This window comes from Micropterus dolomieu, linkage group LG21 (genome assembly GCF_021292245.1).
Source record: "Micropterus dolomieu isolate WLL.071019.BEF.003 ecotype Adirondacks linkage group LG21, ASM2129224v1, whole genome shotgun sequence".
NCBI classification, from domain to species: Eukaryota; Metazoa; Chordata; class Actinopteri; order Centrarchiformes; family Centrarchidae; genus Micropterus; species Micropterus dolomieu.
The window spans coordinates 4,474,412-4,484,892 of record NC_060170.1 but is presented as its reverse complement, the minus strand read 5'-3'; the positions used below and the strand labels follow the sequence as shown (position 1 = coordinate 4,484,892).

General features: G+C 40.0%; 1 protein-coding gene across 1 annotated transcript in view; it reads right to left on the bottom strand.

Annotated features, from left to right (window-relative positions):
* Positions 1–10,481, bottom strand: part of loxl2b (lysyl oxidase-like 2b) — a 62,195-nt gene that overhangs the window by 30,965 nt on the left and 20,749 nt on the right. Inside the window, exons 5-8 of the mRNA XM_046033852.1 lie at positions 9,587–9,803; positions 6,324–6,507; positions 4,023–4,174; positions 3,468–3,635 (exon numbers count right to left, since the gene is read on the bottom strand). Coding sequence (XP_045889808.1) covers positions 3,468–3,635; positions 4,023–4,174; positions 6,324–6,507; positions 9,587–9,803 — 721 coding nt within the window. The remainder of the gene's footprint in view (positions 1–3,467; positions 3,636–4,022; positions 4,175–6,323; positions 6,508–9,586; positions 9,804–10,481) is intronic.

The following is a 10,481-nucleotide window of genomic DNA, read 5'->3' as shown; positions in this document are numbered from 1 at the left end:
CTCCGTCTCATGCTGCCACTAGAGTGAAAGCACCGCCAGCATTCAAAAGTGACCAAAACATCAGCCAGGAAGCACAGGAACTGAGAAGTGGTCTGTGGTCACCACCTGCAGAACCTCTCCTTTATTGGGGGTGTCTTGCTAATTGCCTATAACTTCCACCTGTTGTCTATTCCATTTGCACAACAGCATGTGAAATTGATTGTCAGTCGGTGTTGCTTCCTAGAAGTGGACAGTTTGATTTCACAGGAGTGTGATTGACTTGGAGTTACATTGTGTCGTTTAAGTGTTCCCTTTATTTTTTTGAGCAGTGTAAATGCAACTTTTGATTGTGCAAATGATTAAAAAATGGGATTTTCTTTAATCCATTCACAATCACACCCACTTCAGATATGATGAAGGTGATCGCTGATCACAAGTAGTCAACATGTTTTCAGTTTAATTTTGAAGTGCAGTGTTTTTAAGCACCGTGCTTATTTCTTCTGCTTATCACTTTAGTTTTTTATTATTACCTCCGATTTCACTAGCAAATATTTTGGTATTTTACTTAACAACATCTCCATCTAAAAATATTCAATTTTAAATAAAGGTCTTGCATTTAAAGTGGTACTCCAGCAGAAGTATTATTTATATAACATACTTACAAAGGTAGGTAGCAAAGGCAATTAAATCTTCTAGTCTTTATTATCATGAATTATATCACTGGATTAGTATTACTAATGCATTAATATTGAACAGTATTTGACAAGAATGTCTTTATACACTATTGTTGTTAGCCATTAAATCTATAAGACATCATCTTCGATTACATTTAGGACGATCGTATTTTGTAGATGAAAGAGTACCGAGTAATGATAGTCAGATAAATGTAGTGGAGTAAGAAGTGAAAAAATGAAAGAAAATGGCCTCTAAACTGTACTTAAGTACACTACCTGAGTAAATATATTTAGGTAGTTATTTTCCCCACCACTGTTCACCACTAGTAAATCACACAACTTTTTAACTAATATGGCTCTCACTGAAGAGTGCTACGAGCAAATGATGGTCCATATTCTGCTTTGGACGCTGCTTTAAAAAAAAAAAAAAAAACATGTTTAAAAAACTTTAAACCTTTAAGACATGTAAAACCTTTGATTTTAACCAACTAACTGCAGAAATGTGAGATATCAACAGATGAAAAACAATTTGTATTGGTTGATTCCTCGTTGCCATGCAGTACTAGCTCCTATCCACCACTATTTTACCAGCAAAGTGAATTTCTGGAATACCAGGGTGCCAACATGTTGATGAAATACCTGGAAAACTGTCTGATAGCAAAGACAAACTCACAGTATTCCCACTGAATATTCTACTGTGATGAAGCCAAACAAACATTAGGTCCCTTTTTTCTATGGAAATCTTCACACTAATACTAAGATTTGCTGTGAAGAAAGGTGAGTCTCTAGACTGACCACTAGAGGGCACACCCTGTCCTTCTACAGCATCATGGATGGGACATTATTAATAGTGGTGTTGAAATTATTCATATCACTTATTAGATGGCTAGATGTGCAGAATGTATTCTTTTTTTTGTAACTTGAACTAGCAAAATATGTTTTCATGTCTCTAATATACATCTTATATAACGTTACATTTTACTGTAACAGATGGTCTGTCTCCTTCCTGTCTCGAGAATAACCTGCTAACCTATAATCATACATAAACCTCTGCAAACAAGTTGCAAGTGTTTGCTGCAGTTCACTTCCAGTTAGTATGAAAAGAAGCGCAGTTTTCCATCTCATTTTCAGGTTTAGGTTTAACATTTCCTGCCACTTTTTGAACATTTCCATTTTAATTTAGGTAATTATACTTTTAGATCATTTATTTTAATATTAGCAGGCATAAACTTCCTATATACAGTATGTATACAACCTCCTATACATTAAGCAGCAAATAGATAAACGTCGTTATGTAATAAATGATTCATGTGATGATGTAAAAAAAACAAAAGTGCTCTGATGCTAGCAAGGCAATTTTGCTAATCTGAATCTTGTTTATTTAAATCGCCTGTACTGTTGATGATTGATAAAAATGAAATCCACTTTTGCTGGGGTGGGGGTGGGGGGATGGGGGTGACAGGAAAAGGTTGAGAGTTAATCTCTTCACTTGTTTTACAGATTTATTGGTTTTCCAAAATTGCTCGCAGATGTATTTGACAATCTTCTCTACCAACGCTTTTTTCAGCAGCTCAGGCTGGAAACGTCCAGTGTAAATATATACTGATACGGTGAATGTACAGCCTCGTTAACATTCTATGCAGTCTTACAGAGCAAAACGAATGTTTCAATTATTACTTTCACAGATGGGACTGAAAACACTAAAATGCTTTCAAGCTCAAATGAGCCTTAATGGAATTTTTTCAAGGATCTCACATGGCTTCCGGTTGGGAAATCCTAAACTACACAGGAAACTGATTGCACACACCGTACTGTGCACAGCCACTTGGACACGAAAATGAGAACGTCAGCGTTAGCTACAGTATGTGACACTGATCATGTGTCAAAACTGTCCTTAAAGAAGACCAGAATCTACACCAAACATCCCAGAACATATGAGGACAAACCCATCTAGATCAAAGTAGTGAAAGAATTTGAAATTAAGAAAGGGGTGTGGTAGATTTATTTTTAACCACCTTCATTTCTGTACCACACACTATGTATTTAAAACCTCTGACCAGTTAGGTTGTTCTTTCGCTTGCTCAAGGGCATCTCAGTGGAGCTGGCAGATGGTAGTGACCCTCTGGATGCAGACTCAGCCTTCACATCACCGTCTTCTCTAGGATAGGCTGTATTGTTTCTTTCTGTATGTGTTTTTATTTGTCTACTCCCCAGCAATCACTGGTCAAAAAAACAGTGTCCTGTGTGCTGCAATGTGCTGCTGTCAGGAGAATAAACTAAAATAGTAAAATGTTGGAAGGTAAACGTTTGTTACTGAGGCTAAGACGTCTGTTGAAAAAAAGTTTTATCTTATTTTAATAGTTGTCAGTATCCTATCCTATCTCAAGGAGAAGCTGCTTCCAGCTTCCTGTGCTCAGTCAGGCGGTTACTGCTGAGCCAGCACAGCTCAGTAGAAATGGGCAGGTGCGTATACACACAGGTGGCACTTTATTTTGCACGCCCCATGGTTTACCTTGATTTCCTGGCAAATAAATGGATGTAGCTATATCATTTGCAGAAAGGTTCCTGGAAAGCATTATGCAGTTTGGATTACTTTTCAGAAAAATTTAGTTCCAATAATGAATCAAAAGTAAATGACTGTTGTCTAGGTTTGATACACTGGAAGAACATAACACACAATATACACCATTTGTTGGTTTTGTTTTTAGACATTGACTTTATAACATTTGAACTGAAGGAAAAAGAAAATCCTGATGCCTTCAGAACAAAACCAAACAGGCTGATTTCGAAACCGCTGGCTGCTGTGACTCGTACCTGGAAAGCGTTGCTGGCGAAACCCAGGCCCAGCTGTCTGCAGACCACCATGGCCTCTATGGTTCCCCAGCCGTCACTGCACACCGTGCCCCACACCAGGGAACCGTTCCTCTCCATCAGCACCTCCACACGGCCCTCATGGGGGTTACGACCTCCACTCAGACGCAGCTGTTGGCATGAAAAACACAACAGACTTAAAAGCTAAATCCAAACTTTTATTTTTTTGATATATTTGGTGTTTTATAACATTCTCAAAATTATATTTACAAAATGTTTTTGAAAATATACAAAATAAATATAAACAGCTACAGCTGAAACTGATGATTCTGATATGATATATGATATGCTAAATATCCTCTCACATATTCACATACGGTTGTCTCCTAAGCTCCTAAACATCTATTATATTATATCTATTCAAATGCAGATTCAAATTCCATATTAAAAAAGTAAAGATGTGGGTGAGTGTGTTGGAAGTGCTGTCCTTGTATGCAGGATAAACCGGTTGATCATGTTTCTAGTGAGCGAGTATGTTGCTGTTCAAACGAGTCTCACCGACTCCTGGAAGCCCATAGCAGGAACGTTACATCTGACGGCAGCATCCTCCTCATGGCTGCAACCGAGCGCCTCCTTGTTGAAGAAACACTCTGTGATGGACTTCTCAAATCCAGAGCACTCCACCTCATTCATGTGCACCGGGCCCATACCTGAAAAATACAGAGGAGAGAAACTTTCACTTCATATTTAGCATACAGACATTAGAGTGGTATCGATCTTTTCATCTGACTCTTGGCAAGAAAGCCAGTAAGTGTATTTCCCAAAATAACCATTAACTTTAAAAGGTTAATTAATCATTTACTAATTAGGTTATCCATTAAATGTATGTATGCTTCATGTCTGCTATGTGCTAATAAGACATGCCTTCATCTCTAATGATCCCTTTTGAAATGTTTGACTGTTATTATGGTGTACCATTTCCATCTGAGTTGTGTTTTTCTCCATGAAGGGGTTACACTGAGCCACTGATGAGAAATCATGATGGAAAATGAACATTCCCTCTTTTTTTCCATGTCTAATGTTACTGGAATGTACAGCATGTCCCTGTTTATGAAAGAGGAAACACCTCCTTTTCAGAAGGATCATGTGAAAATATAATTTTTTATGTTACTTTTTTACATGTAACAGGTGAGCTAGGGCTTTAAGTGTATAACACAGGGTAGAAATCTGCTGAGTGAGTAATTTAGAAGTAAATCAGTGGCACATTTTAGAGCAGTGGGTCCCAACTTCCAAACCTGCTGTAAAACTATCCATGCAGCTGGTGATAGAAACCTGCTGGTGCAGTCTGGGATGAAACTCCTCAGTGGCGACCGTAAAGTGAGATTGAAAGGAAGGATTGGGTCTCCTCCTGGGCCTATCCCAAAATAACATGCCTACCAATTTCACAAAAGTGACACCTAATCTGGCAAACAAATTAAAGAGTAATTTTGGTTTGCTAAATACACTAAGGATGCGAGGACTAATTACTGCCATAAAGCAAGTCAAGCAGACTGTCAATTAAGAAGCCTAGCTGATCTGGCTCTGTTAGGGCTTAGGAGTTAGAGCTGCACAAATCCATAATTTAAATATATATATTTTTTATGTATTTTAGCTTATTTCCACTGTATTTGGGTGGAGGCAGAAATCTCATGGAATTTGGTTGAACCAATCTTTTAATCATCAATCTTGAATCTTATCCTGCTGCAGTAACTAGGCATTTTAAAACTTTAAAGCTGCACTAACAAATCATTTTATATCAATGATAGATAGATTTAGTCAGTCATGTTAGAGGTGCTGCCCACTGTCAAACCCACAGAGAATCATTACCTGGATCGTTTTAGCCTCCTTCAGATCAGTGTTTTGGTTTTCAGGCACAACTTTACTGTTTTGGTTCACTCTCAGTGCTCTCATCAACCATGTTTTCAGACACAGCAGGCAATTGTTTTCAGCTAACAAAACCTCTGAGAAACCCATTATACAGCAGCACCAAACAGCAGACAGACAAAGTTAGCAACTTGCTGGTGAACATAGATGAGCATTTAGCCGCTTAAGAGCCAGATATTTCCCTTAGGAGGTGGCAGAGAACAATACAGAACTAAACGAGACAGTTTTGGACTGTTCTCCACAGGTTCTGTTCATAGTCCAGCTGAGCGTGGCTTGCCTTGTCTCTTCCTCCCCCCCACCCCACCCCCCCTTGCAGTGCACAGAGTAACTCTCAAATGGAATACATAGGAATCTCCATGCATCCTTGCAGAAAGATGTCCAAGTTCATACCAGCTCAGGAATGAATTCCCTTCCTCAGCGACCCACACAATGTAACTAATCCTGTTCCACCGAGCTAAATCACTTTCACCATCAGGTCTGTGAGTTCATGTTCCTCTGCTCAGTGGCACGGGGGGGTGATATGAGGAGAAAGCTTAAAGGATAGAATTACTGCCTGAAAGGTTTGGGATATGTGGTTTTGCTACACAGTCATAACCTTCCATCCAGTACCATGTAGCAATATATGGACTGTGGTTCCAACAGTGAAGACTATCATTCTGAGCTCATTGGCATGGGACTGGTTCAGGTCTACTGTGTACTTAGTCTAGGCTGTTTTTTTTTCTCACAATCCCTTTCACAATGCTTTCCCATCAGGTGCATTGTTTACACAGCTGATTAAGGTATTGAGTTAAAGTTGGAGGAGGGAGAGCGCAGCATCTATTTTAGATTAGGCTTATCTTACTCCATTAGTTTGATTGACCCGTTGAAAATCCTAAAAATGTTGTTGTTGTTGACCCTTCAAACACAAACAGCAGTGAAAATGTAAAACCAGTATACCTTGTCCCAGGCGACCTCCAGATAGGGCTTCTTTGGCTGTCCCGAAGCCCAGCTCTCGGCACACCACGGAGGCAGACAGTAGGTTCCAGTTGTCATCGCATATGGTGCCCCACTCTCCGTTTTTCAACACCTCCACTCGGCCCTCGCCTACGATGGCCCCACCGCGAAGACGAACCAACGGTTGCTAAAGAAGAAAAACACAGACGTTGTTCAAATTCTAAAACCCACATGTTTAGGTTATTCTGGTTCTTTCAAAAATTACAGACTCAGCTAAAAGTTTGCAACCTCAACTGTTCCCTCTCTGTGATGAGAAAGCAGAGGCAGCAGACTGGGTGGCTTCGTGTTTATACAACATGTTATTAATGCGATTCTCCCATTAACTGTTTAGATAAACTGGAAGTGTTTCATTTTACAAGTAAACACATTAGTAGCACAGTTTAACCTGACTTACCGCTATTTGTATTCACAAAGTAAAGCCCAGATGTCTTAATGCGTGGGCTCTGTTACATCCTTACTCCAGCTGTACACATCCTCCACATAGCGTAATTAACGTTAAAATATATTCATCATCAAAAAATGTGACCTATAATCCTGTAAACCTGTAAAACAATGGAGAGTAAAAAAGATGGTATCTATTGCACATGGAATACATGAGTTTTTCAAATATGTAAATCATAAAGATTTAGAGAGGGTGATTAACGCCTGCATAACTTCCCGTCTTGACTATTGTAACTCCTTATATGTGGGCTTAGACAAGTCATCTATTCAGCGCCTGCAGTTAGTCCAAAATGCTGCTGCCCGCCTCCTGACAGGAAAGAAGAAGAGGCACCACATCACACCTGTGTTGCGCTCCCTCCACTGGCTTCCTGTACATTACAGGATTGATTTTAAAATCTTACTTTTAACTTTTAAATGTCTTAATGGATGTTTGCCTATGTGTGGCGACCTGTCCAGGGTGTACCCCGCCTTTCGCCCGATGTCAGCTGGGATTGGCTCCAGCCCCCCGCGAACCTGTGCGCAGGATAAGCGGTTGACGATGGATGGATGGATGGATGTCTTAATGGATTGTCTCCGCTTTACCTAACGGAGCTTTCTTCGTGTTCACACTCCAGCTAGAGTGCTGAGATCTGCCAGTCTCCTCCTCCTAGATGTACGCAGAAGTAGACTTAAAACCAGAGGCGATCGAGCCTTTGGTGTAGCTGCCCCTAAAACCTGTGGAACAACCTGCTAGTCCATATCAGAACCGCCCCAACTCTGCAACACTTTAAATCACTGTTAAATCACATCTATTTTGGCATTTCCTTTGATTTAAGTCAGTTATTATCCCTCTATCTATCTTGTGTAATTACTGTTTTATTGTTGTATTTTTAACCCGTAAAGCACCTTGGTCAACCTTGGTTGTTTTAAGTGCGCTATATAAATAAAATTGATATTGAAGTCAAAGCCTTTAATGTACTTTCACACCAGCTGCCAGTTAGTTTTATCAGACAGGAGTTGTCAGCTTTCATTTCTCCAAATGGTTAATATCTGGCTTTAGGATCAAATTCCTTTGAGTGTGTTGGAAGATTTGGGACGGGCACGCCTCTCCCAGCCAGGCACTCAGCTGTGGAACGTGACAGAGAGCAGGCAAACTCAAACCTGACTTTAGAATGTGGTTGGAGTCACACAGACAGAAATTCATTTCCGCTTAGTGGTGCTATAAATTCTGGTAGTATTTCCTTGCTTGACTTGAAAGTTGGTGCGGTTGTTTACAGACGGAGTGACTTTCATGACTGCTGAAATCCCTATTTTGCCCGCTGGGGAGGTTAAAGGTCAGAACCAGGAAGAGAACAGCACCTGAGGAGCAACTAAGGAGTCAAGAGAAGACTTGGTAAAGGTTTGAGCAAAGAAAAAGTTTCTGTATGACAAAATCAAAAAGTCCCTTTGAGCCTCACACAGGTACAGAACACATATTTAAATGTAATTATTTTTCACACATACACTACATGGCCAAAAGTGGCCCAGGCATTATGCCCACACGTGACTGCTTAATAGGTCATTCCAAAATCATGGGCATTAATGTGCTGGTATAACAGCCCACACTCATCTGGTTTCAGGCTTTAGTGGTGTCCAACGTTGTGCTCATTCATCCCAAAGGTGTTGGAAGGTATTTGAAACTGAGATTTGCATTAGGGTACTGTCATGTTAAAACAGGCAAGGGCCTTCCTCAATCTGTTGCCACAAAGTTGGAAGCACAGTATTGTTTAAGATGCCATGCTTACCTTTATCTCGTAATAAGGTTCGTGGCAAACATGCCAGATAGAAGGAAAAAGAGCACCTTCTCCGGATCCTCAGGTCTGAGCAGAGAATGAACCAAGCCTTAAAAAACTAGAAAACGGGGCCTCTGTGAATTACAATCACAAGTCGTGAACTCAATCTGAGCTTTCAACTGTCGTTTCAACTATTTGGAGGGCTTGTTCGCACTTATCTTGATTTTCCCAATCTTCGTGAATATCACAAAAACTTTAGAAGCAACTGAATGTGTAAAAACTTCCCTCATGATGCAGTTTTACTGACTATGGGCCCTGGTTTCATGCTCAAGGACATTTGAGAAAAATAAAAGTTCGCTGACATTGGCGAGAAACATGTTTTTCCTTTCCCTGTCCCAAGAATCTTACTATGTCGCGTCATCTTTCAAACCCCGAACTGACGGTAATTCATTTTAATGAGAAATGTCCAAAGCAGCTACAGCTGCTTTTCACAGTGACACTGAGTAACGAACGTCAGTGTTGGCTAGACCAAAACATTTAATCGCCCTCCCTCTACATTAGAGCCAATGGACTGAACTGAACCAGTGCAGCTAATCCCTGTATCAACTTTGTTTACCGTTCCAGTTTATTGACACCATCCACACACATCACACATATTTCATTTGCCACTGACAGAAGACAATAACAACTTCCTGTTACAGTGGCTACTTATACAATTATTTCTTATTTTTCTAAAGTGAGTGTAGAATTGAAGGTAGAATTATTTTTCATACAGAACTGGAAAAGCCACAGTCTTAGTTAGTGGGGTACAATAGTCTAATTATTTGTGTAAAACAATAATAGTTGGTGTGTGTATTTTAGATTCAGAATAGTCTAGATGATGACAATAGACATTCATCATTTTATTTAAATAAGTTTTTTCAAATATAGTCAGTAGTTTAGCCAAAGGTCATAATTTACCCTGTAATTAGCTAACTTTAAACAAGTACAGAGCGATTCCCATGGGGAATTTACCTCTTGTCGAAAGGCCTTCCTGAATCCTATCATGGGTGTCGGGGCGAAGGCTCTGCCGGGCACGCAGCTCACCACTACTGGCAACCCTCCAGCACAGGTCTCATTGGACTTGAGTGATGTAGCCTGGCCCAGCTTACAGCTGGACAAATGGGCTTCATTGCCAGTGCAGTTGACAGAGTAGTCCCAGTATGTGGGCTTCCTCCGGCGTGCAAACATCCTGGACAGACGGAGGAGAAGGAAAAGAGATTAATAAAGTCTTTGAAGGGACGAGAGCTCATCAGTTTCCGACTAGGTGTAGCAAACAGACAAGCAGGGTGTTTTTCAAAATGAGACATCTGCCATTAGACTGAAAAAAAAAACCCTGGAGAAGCCACAAGTTAAAGCTGCACTAATCAATATTTTCATATGAGCAATGGGTCAAATGGCCATGTGTGATGTGTGAAATGTCGCTAGTATTGATGAATCCACGGAAAATTTACAACCAACATCTATCACTGTTTCCAGATACAGCAGGAAGTAAACGGCTCTAATAAAACAGATGTACGCAATCTGCCCAGCATCAAGCGGCTGACAGACAAAGTTAGCTGCTAGTTCGAGAACATACTTGGGGGAATTAGTTACTAAAGAGTCAGATATTCCCCCAAGGAGTTGTTGGAGACCCACACAGAGCAAAAAAAGAGAGTGATAATTGGAAATTGTCAGGTACATGGTATGCGACTCCAAATCAAAGCTAATGTTGCTTCATGTCTGTTTGATGTGTAAAAAGGCAACTGTTTTGCTAACACATTAGCATAACAACTTGTAAGTTTGTGATGTTCAGCTTGTGGTGGAGTTCTGTGGGCAAAAGGCAAAATAATATATATAAGAATAAATTTTAATTTTTTTTTTTTCATTT